Raw genomic sequence first — 26575 nt, forward strand, 5'->3', positions numbered from 1 at the left:
CATTCCACAATTTAATTCCTTCAGTGCTTATTCTGGTTTGAGGACGGCTTGCTCCCTAAAGCCAGACAAAGCCCATAGTGGAACCTTCTTGAACACAGGTTGTTACATTAGCCTTCCAGAGCTCAGGATCGCATCTTCCATTTAGTTTGAGAGGCTACAGCTGCAAGGAGCTTTCTGCTATTTGGGAACACTGAAATGGAGCAGGGTGAATTAATACTGTTCCCTTTTGATCTTAATGTCACAAATGTTTTTAAAGAACTGGAAATGGGGAGGTGGGTGCATGGACAAAAGGCCAAGTAGCAAAGTTATAGGCAAGATAAATGAATTCATATACTGTTACTGTATAAATACACAAGTCAAGTTTTTAAACAGCACCAATTTTCAAGTGTATACACAACAGGATTATAACTTGGCACAAATTTTCAAGGTGGAAATGCTAGTTGCTAGTTTAGTAATAAAAAGATCTGGTACATAAAAGATAAGGAGCTATATTCTACCTGCTACAGATTGTGCATTTTTATATCTCCAGCCAAGTCTGAAACAAGCCACAAGGAGGGAATACCCACACAAATTAATACTGGAAAGTTTACTAAACCTTCACTTCTCAAAAGGGTGATGCTGCCAGGGGCTTGCTTCACCTGGAATTAGAGTAACTGATTAAGGACAACTAAGAAATATTGTTTCTAAACAATAAAATAGTCATTTTGCCGACATTTCATAAAATCGCCAGTTTCCAGTAAAGTTATGAGGCTTTTAAAAAAATATTCTAGACCTAGTAAAGTGCCTCCATAAAATTAAACATCCGAGATTAGATTGAGACAATTCATACTGATGCGCATCTAAAATAGATCGACGTATACAGTAAATAAACAGTGCCATTAAGTTGCCAGATTTCAGGTAGTGGGAAACACACCCAGCCTTCACCGTCTGGATGTGCACAAACTAGAAACCAGAGATAAATCAAAATTGTAGCGTCTAGTCTCAACCGCTCTTCGACAGCAAAGTAATCTCCGCACGGCCGGCTTGCTTTCAAGAACAAAAAAAACCCAAAACAAGACTTCCCCAGTGGAGCTAACTGCCGAGCTCCACGCCTCTCCAGCAGCGAGGGAAAGCTGGTGCGCAGACCGAAAATGAGAGCGAGCAGGCGGGGGCCCTGGTGGCGTCAGGTGGCAGCAGAACGGAGCCCAGGCCGTCAGCGCGGCTTCTTCCCGGGCTGGCAGTCCCTGGCGCTGCGCGGCGGCGGGCGGGCAGCGGGCGGCGGCGGCACTTTGGAGAGCGGGCAGTACTTGATCGTGTGCGCGTTGTCGCCGCTGGCGCCGCACAGGGGACACGTGTAGCGGCGCAGCACCGGGCACAGCACTCGCCCGTCGGGTCCCTTCAGGATGTGGGTAGTGTAGAGCGCCACCGCCTCCTTGTTGTTCCGGCAGAACACGCACACCTGCAGCTCGGGCTTGAGCAGTCGGGCGGCCGCCGCCCCGGAGGCGGCGTGCAGCCGGGGCTCGGCCGCCCACGCCGGGGCCCGCTCCTCGCGCGGCGCCACCTCGGCGGCGGCGGTCGTGGTTGCAGCGGCGGGCGCGCAGCCCAGCAGCACGGCGGCGGCGCGACCCGCGAACGGGCTCAGCTCGGCGAAGCGCTCCTCCAGCAGCCCGGCCTCGGCGGGGCCCGCGGCGCACAGCTCCAGGGCGCGCAGCTCCAGCGAGCCGCCCAGGTAGCGGCCGCGGGACCCGGGCTCGTCGCTGTCGTCGTCGTCGTCCTCGTAATCGGGCGGCCCCAGCGCCGGCCCCAGCGCCCCGAGCCCGGTCCCCGCGTGGGGGGAGCAGCAGGACGAGGAGGAGGAGGAGGGCGGGGAAGTGCCGCCGCCGCCGTCCCCGCCGCGGGCGCAGCCAAAGCGCGGCTCGCCGTCCACCGCCTTGGTGATGAGCGTGGCGAGCCCCAGGTAGTCGTTCCACGAGCTGAAGGGCTGAGGGTGCGCCGGGCCCTGGGCGCTCACGTAGCGGGCGCTGGGCACGAGCGCCATGGGCGGGGGGGCGCGGCCGCGGCTGGGCGAGCGGGGCGCCCAAGGGAAAGCCTCCATGGGCGGGCTGCGGGCCGCGCGCACCGCCTCCCCGCGACCCGCGCGGGCCGGACGGAAGGGGAGCGCCGAGCCTGCCCGCCGGCCTGCCGCGGGGTGCGGCCGCCTCGCAGCCTTTTATCGGGCCCCGCTCCTCCCCGTCCACCCCCCCACCACACACACCCCCTCGGCCCGCCTGCCGCCGCCCTGCCCCCTGCGCTACCCCGCCCCGGCCTCCTCATCCGCGCCTCGGACGGAGGCGGAGCGGAGGCGGGCGCGCCGGGGGCGGGCGGGCAGTGCGCGCGCTCCGCTCCGGCCCGCGCAGCTCCCGCGCCCCGCGCGCTGCGCAAGGCGAGCCAGCTGCGGGCGGCTTTCATTCTGCGAGGGGGCGGGCGAAGCGCCGCCTCGGGCCCCGACGCTAATTGGCTGCTGACCAGAGCCCCCTGCGCCACCGGCGCCGCTCGGGACGCCGATTGGTGAATCTGGGGGAGGGGGCGTGCCCTGCCTGCGCTGCTGGGAGGGGAGGGCGAAGTAGGGGGAGACGAGGGGAAGGGAGGGGAGGGGCTGTTGCTGGGGCCCGCCTTCTCCTGAGCGCTGTGCTTTGAGTTTGGAGCAGGTGACCAGGCCTGAGTCTCCCCGGCCGGGTGGCGAGACTCCCCGAGGACACCGGTAGGCGCGGGGGTGGGGGAATGCCCCAAGGTTTGCGCACCGTCCTCCCAGCCCCGAATGCCCCAGGTCAGCCCTTCTCCCCGCTCACCGGCATCAGTAGGGCAGGCTGTGGGGAGGCAGGGTTTGGCGCGCTCTGAGGACGCAGTCATCTAGACAGAGCTGCCCAGCAGTCGAGTAACTTCCGTTTGCACAGTGCCTTGGGCAGCTTTCAGCGGGTGAAATCTTCGCACGAACGTCGGAGGTTGAGACAGGTTGTGGTGGTCGCCGAAGTAAGTAGTGGAGGCATCAGGACTTCATCATGCAGCGGACTCCCAACAGGTGTTCAGAGCCTGGGTGGCCATTAGCTGGTGACTTAGGTAGGGATGGGGGCTGGGCCCCAAAATCTGCCATCCTCTGACAGTGGTTGGTGTGTGTGTGAAGGGGAGGCTGCATCAAAAAATGGGCTGTATGTGCAGCTTGAAAAATAAACCATATTCAGGGTCACAATTTAATACTTCAAAATGAGTCAGATATTTTTGTAGAAACGATGTAAAGCATATTGGAAGATTTATGCTTAGGAGGGTGCGGGGTGGTCATGCTCTTCCTAGGAGAAGACACAACACCTTTTAAAAAATGGAAGGTAGGAAAGACCTTAGGTACTGGGAAGGATTCTTCAGGGTTCTGTGGGACTGGGAAAATGCCGCCTCTGGTGACTGGGTGGCCAGGCAGGCGGGCAGGTCAGGACTTTCCTTTCCCTTTCTGGTGGAGTGCTCTGGCTGGGGAAACAGGGGCAGAAGGCAGCTGGGGCTGACAGCCCTCCTGGGGCAGGAGGCTATGCTTCTGGCTCTGTGTCTAGCAGGTTTAGAATGGCCCAGGAGGGGCTGCCCAGAACCTCACGCTGGCACTGGTTTACTTGAGAATGAATGAGGGAATCAGACTGTCAGCTGTGGAAGGGACCTTTGGGATCATTCAATCCAGCCTTACTTTACAGATGAAGAAAATGAGACCCAGAGAAGAGAAGGATTTCTTCAGGGTCACATGGTGAATATGTCACAGCCAGAACTAGAACTCAGGGCCCTTCACAAACGGCTTGCTGGCCTTCCTGTTACACATGGACCCCGAAGGTATGTCTGTGTGTGCGTCAGCAGAAACTGAATGTGGAACACGGGGGAATCAAGAGAAATGAGATGAGGCCCGTGTGCCTTTTGCTTGGACCCCTACCCTCAGGGAGCAGGCAGGAAGCCAGGTGGCGGCCACAGGGAAGGACCTGGGGCAGTAACTTGATGCTTTTTCTAGCCCCCTGTCTGCACGAAGGGTTGAAGATATGTTTCTCAGCCTCTTCATCTCCTCCTCCCTAACGGTTGATTTAAGTCATGAAATCAGGCAGTAGTAGTCTGCATGTGCCAACCCAGTTCCTTTTTCAAGTTTGTGTTGGCATTCCAGTTAAAAAGTCATTCCTTTTTTTTTCCTCCCCCTCTCCCACCAAAAATAAATAAAAGAGCCCGCAGAAGCGTGGCAGGTTTGCTGACACTGAGCTCCAAGCTCTGACCACAAGAACACCGGCCCCTAGAGTGGTATGAAGATTATTATTCTATAAATGGAAAATTCCATTCTGTTCGCACAGCCCTGCAGCTCGCATACTTTCAAGGTATGCAGACTTTTCAGCTCTGAGGAGTGGGAGCCACTGTTGTGAAAAAACTTGTGGAAGGAAAGGAAAGTTTAAAACTGGCAGCTTCTGGGTCGGCTTCCCCTGGGTTGGGCCAGAGGGAGTGTGGCAAGTAAGTGAGACCTTTCCTCTCCCACATCACATGATTTTTAGCCCTTGTGGGTTTTTTTTTTTTTTTTTTTGGTTTGGTTTGTTTGCCAGGGGAATGAAAACTTTTCAGTGAACCCGGGTGAGAACAAATGCCATGCTGTAGGGCTGTGGGCCAAGTGAGTGGGTTGTGGGGACAGTGGAAAGATGCCCTGGAAAGAGGTGGAAGGAGCTCATGTGTCCTGGGGGGCTTGCTACCTGCCCTTCCCCCAGGCTGCTCACCTTAACTGCTTGGGGCCTTGCCCACAATAAGTTGTTTGATCTGGGAAGACTGTCTGGAAGTGGAGGCAGAGGGCATGAGGCTTCCCCCCACACCCCCCAGCACGTGCAGCCTCAGTGGACTGGGGAGCCTTTGCTGTTAGTTACCATAGAAAGGCCCAGGCGGGTGCCTGATCCAGTTCTGGCTTTAGTAAACAATTCCTTCTGTCACAGAACACAGACCTTAGCCAAGCCATGAGCTCTCCAGCTCTCTTTGAGGTGGTGGAACTCGCTTTAGAGATATTCTTAGTACCTCCGTGAGGTCTGCCGGCTTTTCATCCCCCTGCCACAAGTCTGGAACCAAAACAGGCAGAAACGGCCAGAGCATGAGAATTTCTTCAAGGGATCCCCTTGGATAGGTGGAGGCAGGAGACCGGTTGGGACAGGCCTCCTCTCGGAGGCTGGAGGGTGTGGCTCGGTTTCTTCTGGAATGGGGCCTGCCCAGCAAGGGCAGGAGGCTCTGGCAGGACAGGGGTGGGTGGCCAGGTGGGCTGCTGGGACTCAGCATTCCCCCTCTCCGCATGGCTCCCAGCCCCCAGGCCGAGAGGCAACACACAGGCCTCAGGCATCTCGAGGATCTTAAGAAATATGAGGTCAGCCTTGGGGAGTGAGGCAGCTTGGCAGGTGTCCAGGAGGCTCTAGAGATGCTGTTCGTCAGGCTCTGGGCTCCTGCTGACCCGCCTGCCAAGCTCTTTCCAGGTGGGTTGGGCATATTTCGACACCTTGGGGGTGCTCTTCTGTCACAGGGTTGACTCTGTGTTGACTCTCTATATCATGCCTTTGGCCAAGCTCAGGGAGTCCCAGGGAAACCCCATCCCTGGGCTTAGAGTGAGCTAGAGTTAGCCGAGAAGCGCCATGGTGAAGTGGGGGTTGCTCCTTAAGCCGTGGCTATTTTCATCGTGGCGCTTCTGTAGAGTCCTGTGTGGCCTTGGCTGAGGCCCTTAACCTCTCTGGGCTTCAGCAACTTCCTCTGATCCTCGAGGGGCTCATCATGTCAAAGGGCAGGCGCTTCACCCTGCTCGCTGACTTACTTCGGTTCCAGACGAGTCTCTCCCGTGGCCTCTGGGGTTGAGCTGTGACAGGTGTAATCCAGCCAGACAGATCTCATTTCCCTGGGCCTGATTGGTTTAGGAGGGGTTGATGACCCAGTTCTGGTCCCTGAAATGTCAGGGGAGGTCTGTTAGCACTCCGGGAGGGCATTTGCTCCCTTGTGTAAAAGGAAAAGAAACAAAGACCAGGAGCTTCCCTTTCTTCCAGCCACTGGCAGGTGACGGAGCTGAGGCTGCCCTGAGGTGTGATAAGTCTCAGGGGCCAGAAGCTGGCACACTGGGGATGGCTTCTTTTTTAAGAAGGCGCCATGTGTAGCCCCACGTGGGGCTCGAACTCACCACTGTGAGATCAAGACCTAAGCCGAGATCAAGAATCAGACACTTAACCGACTGAGCGACCCAGGTGGCCCCAGAAAAGTTATTAAAAAAAGCCTCGGGGACATTTTTGTGGATGACTTGGTGACTTGTTGCAAAAGACCATTAAACAACTTTATCATTTCAGCCACTGTCAGGAAGGGATTTTACTTAACAGCTGAGTTCGTTCTAAGTGAAACTCGTAGCACTCTGAAAGAAAAATGCATTTGGTAATTCTGTCAGAAAGGTAGGATTCCGCGGTCTGGCCAGATGGAGGGGACAGCCACATCAGAACTGTGGGCTTACGGACAGGGGTGGGAGGAAACAAAAGGGGAGCCGGAGCAGGGGCTTCATAGTGTCTCCTCTGTCACCAGCCCTGTCTTGCACCAGAGTCTCCCAGCTGAGAGTAATAACCTACCCCTTCAGACCAGGGGCTTCACAGCGTCGCCTCACAGACCCCCCCACCTGCTACCTGGCTGCCCCGAGAGGCAGGTTCTATGACTGCCCTCCTGGTGCAAACGGAGAGAGTCAGGGCTCCCAACCAGTGTTCCTCTCACTCCAAAGCTGGGCTTGTCCCTCCTTGGAAGTACCTGGTCATACCCTGGCCACGGGATGTCTGGGGCCCAAGAGGTGGAGGCGGCCAGCCGGGAGGCAAAATTGGGCTCATTCCACCACGAGTCAGAGATTGTCCCCCAACAGAGACAATTCTGGTTGAAAGAGGTTGGATTTTCTATTTATCCAGTGGCGAGTGCATTGGTCGAGTGAGGAAGGCTTTCTCTTTGTGACACTCGCCCCAGTCTTCCCAGCCATGTCGTCTCCTCTTAGAAACCTGGTTTGTCCCAGTTTTGTTTAAAGCACATACTGTCCAGAAGGCTGACAGCTGGCAAGGCAGGTATCCTGGAGTCGAGGATGCCCAGAGTAATCATAACAATAGCTCACAGGTATGGAGCCCTTTCAAGGCACTGAGCATGAACTCCTGTCCTTTCTTAGACCTTCCCAGCAGTCCTGAGGTGATACCCATTTCACAGAAAGGAAAAATGAGGTTTGGGGAAGCGGAAAGAGTGTACTACTCAGCTTCACCCAGCTAGTTAGTGGGTGGAGTTTCTCCATGGCCTGTGCTGTAGGCCTGGGCAGGCTCCTGGCCCGTGGACATTCATTCAGTTAGAATTCACAAATGCTGCCTCCCGTCTCAGGTGTTTCCCTAAATAGGACTACCGGCCTTCTCTTGTTCCTCTTCAACACCCTCTGTCTGCAGGAGGGGAGGAATCATACATAAAATGATAAGCTATAAGGTCAAGATTGTTCTCCAGTGATGCATGAAATGGTGAATGATAAGGTTAAGGTTGTTCTCCAGTGGGCCTGAGGGCTGGAGTGGGGGCAGGGAGGAGAAAAGGTCAATGAAGGGGATGAGACCAGAGTGCCAAGCGGGGCTGCTGGGTATGCTTCTGCAAGTTGTGCACTGCACAAGAGCTTTCCACGCAAGGGGGTACCGTTTACTTCACAGATGGGGTCATGTGTATGAGTGAATCTCAAATAGTTTTCTGGCAGATGTGGAGTAAAGTATCTTTTTCTGATGGACTCGGTATATTATGACAGTTTTTCTCTGACAGATGGTTAAAGATGTCGTGTGGAAGAAGTACCTTTTCTTAATTGGCCCAAAGCTTTGGCTCTAGGCAGAGGCACGAAATGCTAAGCTTCTTGAAAGCAGACCTCATGTGTGCCATTGGCTAGGTGCCCAAGGAGCCTTTTTAAAGCTGCAGGTGGAAACATCTCGCTAACTGAGCAGACCAGGTAGGGGTCTGGCCCAGGTCTGCTCTCATAGTTCTGGGTGAATTTTTTCTGTCATTTTGGACATCTTCTCCTGGCCCTACCTGGCTTACATTTGTATTTTCCCAGCTGTCATGAGTTCCCCAGGGATTTCTGGGGTCCTCAAAGTGCCTGGCTGAGGATGAGTGGGCAGCGGAGTCTGTCCTGGGGCGTCTCCGGCTCAGGAAGCAGAAAGTACAGTGATGGCCTAGGACGGTTTGAGTTGAGTAGCCTTGAGCAAGTCATTTCCTTTCTCTGGACTTCAGTTCTCGCTCACTTACAATGACTAGTTGGGCTGAGTGGTTTCTTGGTCCTCTCTAGTTCTAAAATTTAGGTGTTCACCATCAAGGCCTGGGACCGAGTCCCAGACCGAGTGGTGGTTGCGACAGATGTCCTTCTGACTTCATGGAGCAAACAGGTGATGAGGTTTCAGTGGGAGGCATATTAGTTTCCTGCTGCCACCGTAGCCCATTACCCCCAGCCTAGAGGCTTGAAACAACCAAGAACCTCCTTTCCTACCATCCTGGAGGTCTGAAGTCTGACATGGGTCTCACTGGGCTATGGTCGAGGTGACTGCAGGGCTGGAGGCTCTCAGGGGAAGCTGCCTGCATTCCTTGGGCTCCTGGCCTCCTTCCTTTTTCAAAATCAGCAACAGCAGGTTAAGTCCCTCTCTTTGTTTCTTCTGCCTCCCTCTTCCGCTGTGTGATTTCAGCAGACGTACCCTGATCATCCAGGCTAATCTCCCCATGTTCATGCCATCTCATTAGCAACCTTAGTTCCACCTAGAACCTTAACTCCCCTTTGCCATCTAAGGTAGCATTCTCAGGGATGGGGAATTAGGATGGGGACATCTTTTGGGGCCATTATTCTGCCTCCTCCCGGAGGATAGGGGGAACCCTTAGCAGAGGAGTGTCATCAGTCCCAAGACCTTATCATATCCAGAGGTCACCTGGGCTGGTAAACTTAGGTTTCCTTTGCCTGTCAAGACCTGACATGGTACAGGGGAAGCTGTGGGGTAAGAGGGCCCTGCGCAGTGTGCGTGAGTGTGTGTGTGGCCCTCAGGCAGACGGAAAGGTCCGAGCTGCAGGAAGGAATGGAGAGCAAAGGAAGTAGTTAGTGTGTGTGTCAGGGCCTCTAAACAAACTTAAAATAACAGTTATGATGATGTCACTTAATTTGTGATTAAACCAGACAAAACAAACAGCTAAGTACAACAACAAAATAACCCCAGCTAGAATAAATGCTCTACAGTCCTTGCCTTGCTCAGGAGGAGGGTGAAGATACTGACAGATGTAATATTCTTTAACTTATGGAAAATTTCAAGCATTACAAAAGTAAAGGTCATGGTAAAAAGAACTCTAACCCAATTCACCCTTGATATATGATGAATCTTATCTCCACTCTGATTTTTCACTCCGTCTCCCATGCCATGGATCATTTTGAAGAAAATTCTGAACATCAGTGTTCATTAAATTTAGATTTTGATAAATTAGGTCTCTCTATATAAATATATAGGAAACCAATGAAAAAGATAGAGGGTATAATAGCAGATGTAAGGAAATGGAATGAGGAAAAATAATTCAGGAGAGAGCATGACAGAAGGAAAATCATCATGGAAATGGGAGAACGAATTGGGAGTATACAATAAGATGGTGGAAATAAATCCAAACATAAAATTCCTTCTAGTAAATGCAAATACAAAATTTCAGGTCTGGATTTAGAAAACAACTATAAGGGCACCTGAGTGGCTCAGTGGGTTAAGTGTCTGCTTGCGACTTGGGTCATGATCCCAAAATCCTGGAATCGAGGAGCCCCACATCTGGCGCCCTGCTCAGTGGGGAAGCTGCTTCTCCCTCTCCCTCTGCTGCCTCTCTCTCTCTGTTAAATAAATAAATAAAATCTTCAAAACAAAACAACCCAGCTATATGGGGGTATCTGAGTGGCTCAGTCGGTGAAGTGTCCAACTCTTGATCTCAGCTCAGGTGTTGGTCTCAGGGTCGTGAGTTCAAGCCCTGCATTGGGCTCCACGCTGGGCATGGAGCCTACTTTAAAAAAAAAATACAGCTATAGATCCGCTGTCAAAAACACATATAAAATGTAAGGATGCAGAAAGGTTAAAGTTAAAAGTATGAGAGAAGCACACTCCCCGCTGAGCAGGGAGTGGGACTCAGCCTCTGGGCTGGACCCCAGGACCTGAGACCAGGACCTGAGCTGAAGGCAGACACTTAACTGAAATGAGCCACCCAGGCATCCCAAAACTTTAGCTTTTAAAAGACAATGTAGAAAAATATCCTTATGACTTTAGGGCAGGAAAGGATTTCTTAAACAAGACACACACAAACTCCACTAACTGTAACATTAATAAATAGTACCTAATTAAAATTAAGCACTCCTGTCCCACAGAAAGCACCATATAGTAAGTAAAAAGACAAGTCACAGAGAGGAATTATTTGCAATACATTATGATTGATAAGGAAGGGACTTTGCACCCAGAATATGTAAAAGAACACCTAAAAAGTTGGTATGATTTATATAACCCAAAAGAAAAACTGATGAAAAGTTCCTGATAGCAAAGGAAATTTGAATGGCCAATAAATAAGAGAGTAAATACGATTATAATGTGGGAAGGAAATTTGAATGGCCAATAAATAAGAGAGTAAATATGATTATAATGTGGGAAGTTTATACTGACTGCTCAGTCCAAGGTTATGTGTGGTTTCAACTTCACTAGACATTGCCAAATTTTTTTCCAAATAGATTTTACCAATTTCACCCCCTGTGGCCATGCACAAGAGTTCCAATTCTGCCACTTTTTTTTTTTAAAAGATTTTATTTATTTATTTGACAGACAGAGATCACAAGCAGGTAGAGAGGCAGGCAGAGAGAGAGAGAGGAGGAAGCAGGCTCCCTGCTCAGCAGAGAACCCGATGTGGGACTTGATCCCAGGACCCTGAGATCATGACCTGAGCTGAAGGCAGAGGCTTAACCCACTGAGCCATCTGCCCCTGCCACATTGTTTTTTAAAGAGGTTTTATTTTAAAGTAATCTCTGTGCCCCACATGGGGCTCGAGCCTACAATCCGCAGATCAAGAGCGGCACACTCTACTGACTGAGCCAGACAGGCGCCCCCGAGTTCTAGTTCCACCACATTCTGGTCAACATTTAACAGTAACAGAATATTTGATTCTGCCAATCTGGTGGTGTATATATACATCCTCTGATGTATCACTCTGATGATTGGGCTTCTCCAGTAAGGCTTCTCCACCAAGGCAGACACCAGTCAGGACTTCGGGTGGCTTCAAGGAGTTTCCAGTCTTCCTTCTGGTGGCGGCAGATCATGGATAGGGAAAGAAAGCGCAGGGAGCCCCAGGGTCGGACCCTTGGTCCTTAGTGAAGCTGAAGGTTCACTGCGGTGGGATGAGGCAGTCCAGGAAAACACCAGCGTCTACTCTGATGATAAAACAGGAAGATGAGGAAATTTGAACCTGGGTCTGCTTGTGTGAGGAGCCCTGCTGGGCACAGCAAGAATGCTTGTAATTTAGGTGTGTCACATTTGGGATTGCTTCTAGCCCAAATTCAATGTCTCCTGGGTAGCTATTTGGCTCTGTTTACGGCTTTAAAAAGTTGCAGGGAACTTTGCCCTCATGGCCAGCAACTCTAGATCATAATGAAGTTATAAATCAAAGAGTTAAATTTAAGAAATGAAATGACACACAGACAACTGAGAATGAAATGCATGTAAACATTTCCCTATCTCTGACCTGGAAGGGTCTTTCTAAAAATTTAGATGATGGATGCAATCCCAAAGGCAAAAGCATTAGATCAGACAACATGAAAATGTGTAAAAAAGTAACAACAACAAATGCTAAATGGCAACAATTAACAGCTATTCATGGCAAATGTTTCCCCCAAACAAAAGGGTATGGCACATATTTCCCAGAACATATTTGTCATATGAAAATACAGGGTCACAATTTTTAAGGACCACATACATAGGGTCGTGTTAAGAGCTGAGCTTTGGGGGCGCCAGGGTGGCTCAGTGGGTTAAAGCCTCTGCCTTCGGCTCAGGTCATGATCCCAGGGTCCTGGGATCAAGCCCCGCATCGGGTTCTCTGCTCCTCGGGAAGCCTGCTTCCTCCTCTCTCTCTCTCTGCCTGCCTCTCGGCCTACTTGTGATTCCTCTCTCTCTGTCAAATAAATAAATTCTTTAAAAAAAAAAAAAAAAAAAAAGAGCTGAGCTTTGAAGTCATACAGACCTTCCACTGCCAAAGCCAGCAATGGCCAGTTGAGTCTCTTAATTCAAGTCTCACTGATACTGAGGCTCCTGCCTCCACCTTCTGTAGACAAGGACTCTTGGATTTACATTGGACCCACCTGGATAATAATCAAGGCTAATCTCCTCTGTTAAGGTCAGCTGATTAACAACCTTGATTTCTTCTCCAGCGTTCATTAGCCTCTGCCATGTAGGGTAACACACTCACGAGTCTGGGTGCTCGTTATTCTGCCTGCCACACCAGCTGTGTGACCCTGAGCAAGTTATTCTCTTGAACCTCAGTTTGTCTTCAGTGGGTTTTTTTTTTTTTTTTTCCCCTCCCAGTGGTGTTTCTTAACCTCAGCCTTATCAACCTATTGGGACAGATAATTTTTGGTTGTAAGGGCTATCCTGCACATGATAGGATGTCTAGCAGCCTCTGTGGGCTCTATCCATTAGATGCTATAGCAACCGTCCCCCTCCTGACAATGTGATAGCCACATACGTCTCCAAACTTTGCCCCATGTCCCTTATGGGCAGAATTGCCCCTTGTTGAGAAATGGTCTGTACAACAGCTGTTCTCACCTCCTAGTGTAGCCGTTGCGTGTCAGACTAGATGGTACGAGTGTAGCCTTGACTGTCAGGTTAGACGGTACATATAAAAGATTAATAGAGTGGCACATGCCTAGCAAGGTCTCCCCACGTGGTATAGATCTGCAGCTTACTTTTCTTTTTTTCCCTTCTTTTTCAAGATTTTATTTAATCTCTACACTCAATGTGGGGTTTGAATTTAAAAACCTGAGATCAAGAGTCACAGGCTCCACTGACCAAACCAGTCAGGTGCCCCTAGGTCTGTTAGTTCACTCCCTCCCCCCCCCCAAGATTTTACTTATTAATTTGTCAGAGAGAGAGAGAGTGCACGAGCAGGGGGAATGGCAGATAGAGGAAGATGCAGGTTTTCCTCTAAGCAGGGAGCCCGATGTGGGGCTCGACCCCAGGACTCTGAGATCATGACCTGAGCCGAAGGCAGACGCCCGACAACTGAGCCACCCTGATGCCCCTGCAGTTTGCTTTTTTAACAATGAATGTGTCTCAGAGGCTTTCCAGGTCAGTATATACAGAGCCACCCCACTCCGTTTAGCTGCTGAGCAGATGGACCTGCTTATTTCAGGGGTGGTGACAAGCTCCCTGCCCCCTCCTGTGTCTGGCAGGTGCTCAGTGAACAAGGGTTTCTACTGGATCGCTGACAGGGCAAAGTGCTCCGAGGGCTGGAGCAGCCTGTTGATATTTTAGTTTTCATCAACTGTGCGAAGCCTTGGAGTTCTTCTGGTTTGAGTGCGTCAGAGTCTGGTCTGGAAATCTACCCGAGATTATTTTTAGCCTACTTGGCCGGAGGACCAGCCGCTCAGTGCAAACGTGGGCTTGGGGCTGGAGCCCGTTCTCACATGCTGCCTCTAGCAGTGGCCACAGCCTTGGGAAGGTCTGCCCGGGTCTAGGGTGGATCTGACCGATGTGGAACCTTGGGCTCCTGAATCTTAAAGCAGGACTGGGGATTTCCTGGGATCGGCTCCAGCCAGTAAGTAAGGGACCCCAGGGGATGCCTGGGTCCTTTCCTGGCCCTGCGGGGACCGTGTCTGTGTTGTTGGTGCTGATGGGACCTTCACACGCTGGCCTCAGCCTCTGCCCCAGCTCTCCCCGAGCTCCAGCTCTGAATGTCCGCCTCACTGTGCCTTTGCTCAAGCTGTTTGCTCTGCCAGGATCTTTCCTCCCTCCTTTTTGGCATTCAAATCTCAGCGCAAATGTCCGCACTTCGGTCAAGCTTCCCCCTTTCCTATAGGGAAGAGCTCGTACCTGTTAACGTCCTGGTCACAAGGTAGGACTGACTTCTGCTATCTGCCTGCTCCCCTCCCCAGAGGGGGGCTTCTGGAGGCCAGGAACTTGGTGCCCATCCTAGAGCCTGGCACAGGGTAGAGCTCTGCGAATGTCTGCCGGCGGAGGGGAGCTCCCTGAGTGCAGGGTAAAGGCTGGGAGGAAGGCGCCCAGGGAACGGAGTGAGTTGAGAAGACCAAGCTGAGGGATCATGTGGAAACCCCCGCTGTCCAGAAGAGGCCACGCCGTAGCTGTCCTTAGGATAACGTCCGCATTGTCTTCAGAGTGTCCTTATGGGCTAAAACAAGAAACACAGCACATCAGAGGCTTTCGTCCAACTCAGAAGAAATCTCTCATTTCTAGAAAAATACTACAGGAAGACGGCCACCGTTTCAGGGATGATAAGGATACGTCTATGTGAAACCTCTTCAGCCACTCTCCGTGTGAGCAGTGTCATTAGGTAGACACCGCAGTGGTCACTTGTCTAGGGTCTGACCCCCAGACCCTCAGCCATCCACGTGCGCTGGGGCTGAGGAGCGGGAAGTGAGTGGAGAGGGCTTGGGTCACGATCTCAGAGTTCTGCGAAAGCATTTTTCTGTGCAGAAGGGTCGGGTCCTCTATGAGAACCTATTAACTTGTACTTTCCGTGCCTTCGTAAGCAGCCCTTGTATCCTGTGCCTCAGCTCAGACCGCAAGCTGGTGGTGATGGAGAAGGGAGTGATGTTGAAAGCAGAGAACCCGGCCCGGAGGGAGGAGACCAGCAAACTGTCAGAGAAGCTTGCGCGCGGGTAGAGCAGAGCCACCTTGGGTTGGGTTACTGAACATTTGAGCAGACAACTTGCATCCGGTCGTCTCTATAGAGAATACTGTGTGTGGGCAGGATATAATCATTGGGTGCTGAATTATCTGTGTAAGAAGGCAGGCTGTGTAGAGCACAGTTTGGAGAGTGATTAACACATAGACTGGTGTGTGGTGTCTATCCTGCACGTGTACTCACTTAGGTGGTCTCTTTCCGTTTAGTCACCAGGTAAATAATGGTTGACTGTGGGTCCTGTGTCCAGCAGTGTAGGAAGAGCTCCATGCTGTTACCTAATGTAATCTCCGGCCCACAGGGGGATAGGTATTATGGATAATCCCATTTTATAGCTGTGGAGGGTGAGGCTCAGAGAGGGAAAGAACACCGCCAAGGTCACACAGCCAGCAAGGGCTGGAAAGGACTTTGATCCCAGGTCGATAGGCTCTGAAGCCAGTGCTCTTACTCCATTGGCCCTGACTCTCCTGTGGTCTTCCTCCCCGGCCTCAGTGGACTGCAGTCCTGTTGGGTGTGTCCCCTGCTGCCCTTTAATCTCTACACTTGCCCTGCTCCGGGAAAGGTTTAGCCCTGATGGAATTACCTCCCGGGAGGCTGGAGACTCGTCAGAGCCCCTGAGGTCCCCTGTTGTGACATTTTGCTGATGAAAAGCTCCCTTCCTGGAGCCAAAGAATATTCATTGTCCAGGCACAGGAAAAACACACCACGTGTCCCCTGACAGTCCAAGGATGAGTCCTGACTGTCTGGACACGCTCAGGGTGTACCCATGGCCTTTGGGTGAACTAACCGCACCTTGTCTCCAGGTCAGAGGTGTAGTCGAGGGCCATGGGTCTGCCTAGTGACTGGGTCCAGCCGGAGGGCCGGAGATAGCAGTCCCGGGAGGCAAGGCCCAGGGTCCTGGCCGTGGAGTCACATGATTGCCCCACAGGCTGCGGTGAGGTTGAGGGGGCGTGAGCCCTGGAATCCGTGGGGGTGTCTGAAGCATGTTGAACACAACTGTCAGGTTCAGAAGGGAACTCGCCACACAGCTGCAGCACGGACTGGAAAGGGCCCTCAGTGGGCCAGCCCTGGGGCAGCATGAGGGCCCACCTGTGTGATAGCAGCACGTTTCCTCCCCGGAGCTCAGACTCTCCGCTGCTCAATGAAAGGACAGGCACTGGCACGGGAAACGTTAATGCAGATCACCATTAAACAATATCATGGAACAGTAGAACCCCCCTTTATGGTCCTGTGAAACAGTTGGCATGTATATTTACCTCTGTATATGTTGTGTGAAAAATACAGAAATTTGTAGGAGCACCTGGTTGGCTCAGTCGATAGAGCATATGACTCTTGATCTTGGGGTTGTGAGTTCAAGCCCCACATTGGGCATAAAAAAAAAGTATATATATATATGTATATATAATATAATATATGTATTTCATATATATATGAAAATATATGTAGAATTGCTATACAGTGGTTTTCTCTGGGTGGTGAAATTATAAGTGATTTTTTTTGTATAGTTATATATTTTACTTATTTCTGAAAGAGACACAAAATTCAAATCCAGGACACTAGATTCCAAATCCTGTGCTCTGGGCTCGTCTGTGCTACTGTCAGTGCTACTGAAGCCCAATAGTGACTGTCCCCGCCTGTCCCCTGAGACTGCAGCCAGCTTGCTGCTGGGACCAGGCACACCTGCTGGAAAGGCCTTGGGAGCTACACCTGCTCCTTCTCCTTCTTCCCACTGGGTCCCTCGCACTGCGCATGCGTGTGCTTTCAGCTGGGATTTTGTGGTGCCAGATTCCTTTCTCAAAACAGCCCAAGTGAAAGTCTGAGTCCTATATGTTTCTTCACCTCCCACCACTGCATGCCTGGCCCCCACCCCCAGATTCAAGCCTCATGATGGCCCTGGAGAGATGGGCTGGGAGAGGGAGGCAGGCAGATGGCGCTGGGTGATGTCTTCTCTGCTTTCCTCTGTCTTAGTTTGGGCTTCTATGAAAGACAGTAAGGTATCATAGATTGGGTGGCTTATAAACAACAAAGATTGAGTTCACTGTTCTGGAGGCTCAAGTCCAAGATCAGGGCACCAGCAGATTTGGTGTCTCGTGGGCATCCTATTTCCTGGTTTATAGACAGCCATTTTCTCCCTGTGTCCTGACATGGTCTCTTTTATCAGGGCTCTAATCCCACTCAGGAGGGCTCCAACCTCATGACCTAATCACCTCCCAAAGACCCCACCTCCTAATACCCTCACACGGGGGATTAGATTGCAGGTTAGGAATTTAGGGAGAACACAAACATTTAGTCTATGGCACTCTCCTTCTCAGCTACTCTCTGGGGTCACTCCTGTCCCACACCTCTACCCTCTGCTCTCCTCCGTCTCCCCCCAGGAAATCCTGCCCAGCAATCTGGGCCAGCTCACGAGCAGCCTCCTCAGTGAAACCCTTAGCAATGGACTGGGAAAGTATGGGAAAATGGGAAAGTATGGGAAAGTATCATCAGCCTCGCATGCTTTCCCACCCTTCTTTCCTCTAGTCCCTCATGCTTCTAGGTTTGGTAGGGCTGTCAGTCACAGCCCAGCCTCTGCCGGATGGGTGGGCATATGATACAAGCTGACGCTGACCAGTCAGAGGATACAACACCCCTCGGTCCCAGAGACAGGATCAGCGATGGGCATGTGACTCAAACAGGACCAATCAGACCCCTTCCTGAGATTGGTAGGAGAGTATGGCAAGAGAGAAGTATTCTCTGCTTACCCATGATGCCATGACTCTGCAGCTGCTGATGGTCCTTTCGCCTGCATAGAAAGAACACTTCTGTGCAGAAGCAAACCATATACAGACAGAGCCTGAATGACAACATTGCTTCAGCCTCTGGATCCAGCTATACCTGAAGCAGATACTCTTGACTTCCCCGTTAGGTGAGCCAGCACATCTCCTTTTTGGTTGAGTTGGTTTGAAATGGGGTTCTTCTCCTTGCATCTGAAGGACAAATGACCAGCACAACTTCCTTGACACCCCCGGGGCCTCCCACCATGTGCCTCCTTGGAGTTAGTAACTCATACACTATTGCCACTGGCAATAGTCGTCCTCCTCAGTAGGACCTCCCTCCTCCTTTATCAGCCCACAGCTCTGAGACCATGTATCACTAAAATGAGTGAATTGAGCGATTGAGCGAATCGGGGGAGGGATGAGTGCATGGAGACCCTTTCTGCAGCGCCTGACAGTTCTACTTAAGGACAAGCTGGATCTGATCTTACCTTGCAAGGAGACTTTAAGAAAACAAACAGACCTAGCCCCACCAGCCAACATTCCTACTTCAGGAATGAGGCTGGGCTGGGGCAGTGCCTTGATGATCCAGTTCGGACCTGCCAGTGGCTGAGAGAAGACAAAACTGTTTCCGGAGGAGTAAGAGAGCCTGAAGCTGTAGCACTGGCACCTGTCGGGGACAGAGCTGACAGCAGAGTGCTTTCTGGCCCCTTGGAGGGCAGCCAGAAGCTGGCCAGGAGGTCAGGGGCACATCCCCTTGTGTTATCGAGGCCAGGATCTAGACAGGAGTCCATTTGAAATGACGGACAGAAAACTGACTTCCTGCCAGGAATCTTAGCCATGCACAGCTTCAGCTCCTGGGGAAGAGTTCAGATTTATTTCGGGTGATGCAACCCTGGGACACAGGCACTGTTTTTAGAGTGGCTGTGAGAATAAAAGTTATGATGGATTTTTTTAAAAAAATGGAATCAAGTGATCAGCATGTTTCCAGGTCTGCAACTTGTTGAAACCTTGGTGGACAGTTGAAGAAATGTTTTCCTATAATAAATTAGAAGGTGTTTTATTTTTCCTTTGGCTAATCTTTCATCGTAATTTCAATTGTGGTGTGGTGGGGCAGGATTCTTTTTAACGAAGTCTTCCCTGAAACATAACATCTGCTGGTCTCAAATTGCTAGAAAAAACTGTTGATAAGTCTGAAATCGATGGAGATTAAATATTCTACAATTTGTCCATATTTTATTTTCATCTGTGGACAGCACCATCTCCTCCTTACACTGGTTCTCCAGTAAATACCACGATTGTGACTTGGGTATCATTAAGTCCATGGCATGGTGGTTTCAGCAAAAGCATGGGCAGCAGGAAAGGCAAATCCGTATTTAAATACTCTGTTCCAATGAGAAAACATTGCTACTTCTTCCATGATGCAAGTGATCCATAGTCATCAGCTTGCCACCAGATCATAAGCTGGTCACCTTGGGGAGTGGAGACATTGTCCCCATATGAGCCTTAAGGAGTGGAGGGGCGTGTTGTTGAGCTCATGCATGTTTTCCAAGTGCCGGGTGTCCGTTCAGAGCCAGTGTCCAGTCGTCTCTACCAGTCTAGTTATTTTCCCTTCTCCAAAGCAAAACCTGGTAACCTGGTAGAAGGCTGTTTCAGGGCAGCCGAGTTCGTTCTCAAGGGGACTTGGCAGATTGTGTTTCCCAAACTCATGGCTCACGGAAGGTGATTCATCCCACACGGTTTTCTGTAGGATACCATGTTGAGATCCCTCCACTGAGTGGTAGGGCCTGTGATCTCTTCCTTTGAATCTGGGTCCATCTTAGTCCTAAAACATGGGCTTAGTCCATGGAATGTGGCTGTGATGGTAAATTTATGGGCCAGTGTGACCAGGCTAAGGGATGCCAGAGACCTGGTAAAACATTATTTCTGCGTGTGTCTGTGAGGGTGTCTCTGGAAGAGATCAGCAATTGAATTGGTGAACTGAGGAAATCAGAGGGTCCTCCTGGGTGTGGGTGGACGCATCCAGGGTGCTGAGAGTCTAACTAGAACAAAAAAGCTGAGGCAGGGAAAAAATTCAGACACCAGCACTCCTGGTTCTTGGGCATCCAACTCCCATCTGGGTTCACACCATTAGCTCCCCCCTCCCCACCTGCATGCTCAGGCCTTCGGACTCAGACTGAATGACACTCTGGGTTTCCTGGTTCTCCAGATGGCCCATCGTAGGATTTCTCAGCCTCCATAACCATGTGAGACAATTCCAGCAATAAATCTCTTCTGTCTATCTGTGTACATCCTATTGGTTCGTTCCTCTAGAGAACCCTGACTAGTACAAAGGCAGTAGTGATGATTGACGTGAGGCTAGGTTATAAAAAGCAATACAGTTTCCATATGGTTCTCTTTCTCTCTCTTTCTACACACACATATGTATGTATATACACACATATCACAAACACACACATGTTGCACACACCTATACACACACATGCACACATATATGTGGGACATGTGCCTTGGAAATCCTAGCCAATGTCTACGAAGTCAACCAGCTTCCCTGAGCCTGCCATCTTGGAGCGAGCACATGTGAAGTCCACATCAAGATAGAAAGGGGTGGATTGAAGGGCCCAGGGGTTCCAGGACTCAGCTGTGTGCATGTTTACACCCTCTAAGCTTTAACAGCCAGACTTCTGGATGAGACTTCAGATGATTTCAGCCCCCTGCCTTTGCGCTGCCCAGCGGATGCCAAGTAGAATAGAGATGAGCTGACCATAATGCCAATTTATGAGCAGGATAAATGGTGTTTTAAGCACTGAGTTCTGGTTTGGCATAAGCATTATTTTCAGGGCCTCTGGGCCTCTGGACTGGCTAAAGTCTGGGAAGGGTTCAGGGGCTTTGACTCTCTGGTGCTATTCAAGCCAAAACTTTGTTCACCTGGCCTAGAGCTTTCCTCTTTATACAAACGAAATAAGTAGCAGGGTGCCCATCTCTTTAGGTCCTAGGAATGTCATGATCTTTAGCCAATGCCAAACATCTCTGTTTATCAGACCAATGACACTAGGTTCTGCACATTACAGAGGCCATGCTGACCTTGTCTCTGGTGATTGGATACCATCCCTTGGCTTCTGCTTCTTAGGATGTCAGCTTTCCTATTGAATTCGGGAAGCCCAGTTTGATGCCACCATCATTCCTGGTCTACAGAGAACAACCACTAGAAAGACCTTCAAGATGCTGTGCAACTCCCAGCAAAGTATTTCTTGGAGTTTTGGTGCAGGGAGTGTCCTCTGGATCCTCCCAAGGGTCTCAGTTTTAGGGTGGGTGAGCAAGTCTCCCACAGTCAACCCACGCCAGCATCCCAATCTCCTCAGGTCTTTGGACACCCTCCCCTTCAGTGCACCAGGCAATTCTGACTCCTTAGCTTTATTCAAATAGTCATGTTTGAGCCTAGGGCTCAGTCAACCCAACAAACCTATGAAAAACTGAAGCCCTGTGCCTGTGACAGTCTTCTGACTGAATTGAAACCCATGGTAGGGGACTTTTCCAACTGAGATAGTGACGTAAAAATGTAGTCCCTCCTAGACACCTTGCAGAAGCAAATATGAAACGTTTAATGGAAATTCTTTCATAACTGACATCCATGGGACTGCTGTAGATAAATTCAATCCCAAATCACAAAGGATATGATAGGAAGAATTACCAGGAGGAAGAGACAGCATATAGGATCAGAATTTTAAGAACTGGAGAAAATGTAAATGTACTCAAGGAATAAAATGAAAAGAAGCAATAAGCAAAGAACAGGATCCAATAATAAGAGCAAAAGCAGATTTGAAAAAGAACTACATTGAATTTATAGAAATGAAAGAAAGACAGCCACCAAACTGAAGATACACAGTAGATGGGTTGAATCGTAGATCAGACACAGGCCAGAGAACGTGAGTGATGACATTAACTCAAATGCAATACGAATGATAAAGGAAAAATGAGAGACATTAGGTGATACGGAAGATTGAATGAGAAAGTCCAGTATGCATGTAGGAGCCGTTCCAGGATGAATGGCGGTGGGAAGAATAAGAGAGAAGTAGTGTTCAAAGAGATACTGGCTGAGAGTTTTCTCAAATTAATGAAAGTGATGAATCGCCATATTGATAGCAAAGAGTCCTCTGAAGATAAAAGCAAGTAAGTCTACACTTATATATGGTGAGTAAAATTGTAGAAAACCAAAACCAAACAGAAATCTTAAAAGCAACCTTATGGCATTGGTAGATTCCTTATACAAGGACGGTGATCAGGCTGATGGCAGACTTAGTAACCATGGAGGCCAGAAGACAATGGAACTGTATAATAAAGATGCCACTATATCAGAAATTATGTAGCCAGCTAAGAGTGAGAGCAGAGAAAGGGCATGTTCAGACAAAGAGAAGACTGGGGCTCTCAGACCCTTCCTGAAAGGATCACTAAAGGGTGTGCTTCCTTTAGATGGAGTTTAGCCCAGAAGGAAAAGGTAAGACCTAAGAAGTAATTTGAGACAATAATTTGGTAATTGTGTAGGTAAATCCAAAGAAATGTTGAGTGTATGAAAACCAGTCATTAAGTAACAGCCAGTTTTGAGGACCCAGAAACAGGTAGGACAGAATGACTAGATCACAACAACTCGGTGAGATGGGAAGCAAAGTGTTCTGGTCTTTGTGTCATTGATGTGGGGGATGGTGACGTTGCTTGACTTGGAACCTTGTTAAGTATTCATATTAAAATATGCTAGGAACTAGCTACAATAGTATAAATAGAGTGTGTGACTTTGAAATCAGCAGAAAAGGAATCTTTAAAAAAAACTCTCATTGGAGCACCAGGATGGGTCAGTTGGTTAAGTGCCTCACTTTTGATTTTGGATCAGGTCATCTCAGGGTTGTGAAATCGAGCCCCACATCAGGCTCTGAGCTGGGTATGGGGCCTGTTTAAGATTCTCTCTCTTCCCCCTGGGGAGCCTGGGCTTCGTCAGTTGGGTGTTGGACTCTTAGTTCTGGCTTAGGTCGTGATCTCTGGGTGGTGGGGTCTAGACCCATGTGGGGCACCGGGGTCATTGGGGAGTCTGCTTGAGATTCTATCTCTCCCCCTGCTCCTCTCAAAATAAAACAAAACCCTGATTAATTCAGTAAAAAGCAGGAAAGGATTAAAAAGCAGCAAAGAAAAAGAGTAAATGGAAACCATAAGACAGTAGGAGAGGAAATCTAAACACTCCAGTCATCATAATACCTATCAGTGGGCTGCACTGGGTATCTAAAAGAAAATTTCAGTACAGATTAAAAAATGCAAGATCTCGGGCTCTCTGCTCAGCAGAGAGCCTGCTTCCCTCTCTCTCTCTCTGCCTGCCTCTCCATCTACTTGTGATTTCTCTCTGTCAAATAAATAAATAAAATCTAAAAAATAAAAATAAAAAATGCAAGACCACCAACACCTCACATCCAACTTTGTACAGCCAACGGTGGTTCATTTAAAACAGTAGAAAGATAGAAAGGTAGAAGGATAGGGAAGAAGATACATCCAACAATACCAACCAACAGAAAGCCCCGGTAGAGATGTTATTATTGGACAAAGTGAATGAGAAACACGGCCTTCCATCAGGCAAAAGGAACAACTCACTAGGAAGATACACCTGGACTTGTATCCTCTACGGACATTATTACAAAATATACAGAAAGTACACAGAATTATGAGAAGAATTGGAAGAGTTACAGTTTTAGTGTGAGATTTTCCACAGCTTTCTGGAACATGAGAGCTCTTGTAGATAAAAAAAAAGTAGTAAAGATACAGAAATTTTGAATAACATCTTTATCAGTCTTGATAGGATGAATACAGAGAGAAGCCTAACCTTGCACTTACCATTTAAATATGCATTTTCAGGCATATGTGGGATATTTAAAATAATTGATCACTTGTGAGCCCAAAGCTAGTCTCAACAAACACCAAAGAATGACTATCATCTGGAGACTATATACAACAGAAGCAAGTTACAAAAGAGGTGAAAAGTTAGCCCAAAAGGAGAAAGATTATTCTCAGAATTTCCAACCATCCTCTCCACATCCTGACATCGGACACCGGAGCCAGGCTGTCAGTTACTGCTGTGGGCAGTGATCCTCTGTTATTCGGGGCAGATCATCCCTCCCTCGGCCAGTGTGTGGGTCGGAGGGAAGCTGGCGAAGTCCGCGGGCATAGTAGCAGGTGTGTGAGTCCCCGAGGCTGGTTCTCCAGTGGCCACGGCTGAGTCAAGGGACAACCTGGGGATGACACCTCAGGCGTCTGCTCTTTTCCTTTCTCCTGGTTCCCCACTGACTCCAGATTCAAGTGTCCATGAAAAAAACAAACCCATGTTCAGGCTCCAGGCAGCCTCTGCCTCAAGCGCTATGGGGCCCCTCTCTTCTTGACCTTTGCTTGTCTGTGGTCTGGACCCGGCCAAGTCTTGAGATTGGGGTGGGATGTTGCTGAATGAGCATCTCACTCTGTGTGTTGGCTTTAGGGTGGCTTTGGCTGTGAGCCAGTGCCAGACTTCTGGGCAGAGGAGAAGGAGAGGTAACGAGAGCATCATAGGGAGAACGGTCTGCAAGCTAGGCAGCCCTAGTTCTGGGCTCTGCTGTCTCGCTAAGCAGCCCCGTGACCTCAAGCAGGTCACCACTCCTTGTGCCCCAGGATGTACGCTCTGTAAGGCGCTCAATACAACAGAGGTGAGTTAGGCATCTGGGAGTTTTATCCAGGACTCTTTGGTGGTGGGTGACAGAAACCCATCTCAGATGGCTCAAACCAAAGAGGGATTAATTGGTTGATGAAATCAGGAGGCTCAAGAAGGCCACTGGCTTCAGATGTGGCCGGATTCAGAGCTTCAAAGAAGATCATTAGGACTCTACCTTTCTCTCTGTTGCTCAGCCCTGCCCTCCTCAGAGCCGGCTTTGTCATGGGCATGTGCTCCCCCGCATAGGGGAGTGGACACCTGCAGGTCAGGCTCCCACCCCCTCAGCTGCAGATCCCCCTGCAGGAAGGAAATGCCTCTTTTCTGGCCATTGGAGCACAAATGCCAGGACTGAATCTCACTGGTCTGACTTAGGTCACGTGCCCATCTCTGACCCTATCACTGTGCCCAGAGGGAGCTGAGACCTGCACTGATGCCTGGCTGACCCGGGAACCGGACCTGAGCCTCTGCTCCACCTGCAGGAAGACGTTGAGAACCGGCCGCAACTGTGCAAATCTGATTATGGGGAACAGAATGGCTTTGAAGGACTCCTGAGGACCGTGGTTGCGCACGTCTTAATATGGAAATTTAATAGCCATGCTCGTGCTAACCGTACATCTCTGTGCCGCTCCAGAGAGAAAATTCGTCTTGGTGTTTGCAATCTTACAGACATCAGGAACTGGGGCAAGAAACTCAGGTCCCTGAGCTGGCGGGTCCCAGGTGACAGCAGGCTGGGTTGTGGGTACAGAGTGAGAGACAGAAGGCCTGAGCAGGGATCCGGCCAGGGCCTCTTCGTGTGGATCTGAGACACTGTGTGTGTGTGTGTGTGTGTAAGTGCACGCGTGTGTGCCGTAGGGAGAGGCTTCCTTGCTTTCGTCAGATCCACCAAGGGGTCTGTGAGCACCAGAATACTAAGAGGCCCGAACTGGGCCCAAACCTCTCATTGGCTGATGGAAGAAAATGAAGCCCCGATGAAGAGTTACCCCAAAAGAGGCCCTCGGGTCAGTGGCTAAGTGGGTACTGACCCCCAGACACGCAGTTCCTGGGCTGGCGGCTCTTCCTCTAAACCAGGGGTTCCGAAGCCTGCCAGGCCTCAGAACTCTCCGGGAGGCTTGTGAGCCACCTGGTTTCCTGGGTTGGCCCCAGACCCACTGAGGAGATGAGGCCGGGCCCCGGGAACCTATGTGGTCAGCGGGCTCCCCAGGCAGGCGTGAGGCAGGCCCCCAAGACCCGGCAGTGGGATGGAGGGCTGGGTCCACAGCGTGGGGAGAACATGGCCTGAGTGAGTGGAGGGTCAAAGGCCATCTTTCGTGGGGGTGGGGTGGGTCGGTGGGCCTGCAGGGGTTTCATAAGATCACCCTCAGGTCTCCTGAGTCCCTACGGGGACCCCCAGGGCTCAGCAGGTAGTCACGGTAGGGTCATGGCTAAGATTTGCTACAGCAGATACAAAGGACAAGGGGCGGGGACGAAGACCGGAGGACACCGGGCCCAGGTCTCCAGGAGGCCAGACCCCGGGAGTCACCACGGACTCCAGAGTCAGATTGTGACGGCAGGTGTGTGTTGTCTACGCGGAAGCTTGTGAGCCTGGGCGTGCAGGCTTTCACGGGGGGTCAGCTACGTAGTTAGCCTCCGCCTGGCATGTGCCAGAACTCCAGACCCCCAGGAGGAAAGCGGGTGTCAGCCCAAGCCGCAGACATTTCAGATGTTCCCTCCCCGAGGAGCTGAGACAGTCCTCCTCTCTGTCCAGAGAGGCAGCAACACTAGGCGAGTCCAGGTTCTCGGATGAAGCCTTTCTTAGGGCAGCAGTCCCAGGTCTATTGTGGGAACTCCTTCCTGCCCCACGGGGACACCAGCTGACTTGACCTTGACCAGTGCTTTGTCATCAGTGCTCTGGAGGAAGGGCCGAAGGGTGGCCGTGTGCATCAGCCCACTGTGTCTGCTGCAGGCAGGTGGTCGCTGCAGCTGTGCAGCCCCCTGGGGGCTGGTGTCCCTGGGACCTGGTGAGCCTTGGTCCTCTCGCTCGACTTCCAGTCCCAGGGCGGCCCCTGGTGTATTTGGCACCTGCAGTCTCTCATCAAGGCTCACGGGGTGGCGGTGGGGGTGTGTTTGTCTGCTGGGGACAAAGACAGGTGTGTCTACTTGCCTGGTAGACAATAGTGATGTCTTGTCTCACAGTTCTGGAAGCTGGGAGTCTGAGATC

The 26575-nt window shown here is 50.7% G+C and overlaps 1 protein-coding gene and 1 long non-coding RNA gene across 2 annotated transcripts in view; one reads left to right on the plus strand and one right to left on the minus strand.

Annotated features, from left to right (window-relative positions):
• Positions 1-336: 336 nt before the first annotated feature.
• Positions 337-2373, minus strand: NANOS1 (nanos C2HC-type zinc finger 1). Its single transcript, XM_059173056.1, has one exon. It carries the CDS (start codon positions 2072-2074, stop codon positions 1193-1195), a length of 882 nt encoding a protein of 293 aa, XP_059029039.1. The 5' UTR covers positions 2075-2373; the 3' UTR covers positions 337-1192.
• Positions 2374-2620: 247 nt separating this feature from the next.
• Positions 2621-26575, plus strand: part of LOC131830632 (uncharacterized) — a 155956-nt gene continuing 132001 nt past the window's right edge. The window contains exons 1-2 of the long non-coding RNA XR_009353250.1: positions 2621-2719; positions 3690-3822. This is a non-coding gene — a long non-coding RNA (uncharacterized LOC131830632). The remainder of the gene's footprint in view (positions 2720-3689; positions 3823-26575) is intronic.

Source organism: Mustela lutreola, chromosome 4 (assembly GCF_030435805.1).
Source record: "Mustela lutreola isolate mMusLut2 chromosome 4, mMusLut2.pri, whole genome shotgun sequence".
Lineage (NCBI taxonomy): Eukaryota > Metazoa > Chordata > Mammalia > Carnivora > Mustelidae > Mustela > Mustela lutreola.

Coding starts and splice junctions, on each gene's coding strand:
- NANOS1 (XM_059173056.1), bottom strand. CDS start 2,074: ATGGAGGCTTTCCCTTGGGCGCCCCGCTCGCCCAGCCGCGGCCGCGCC.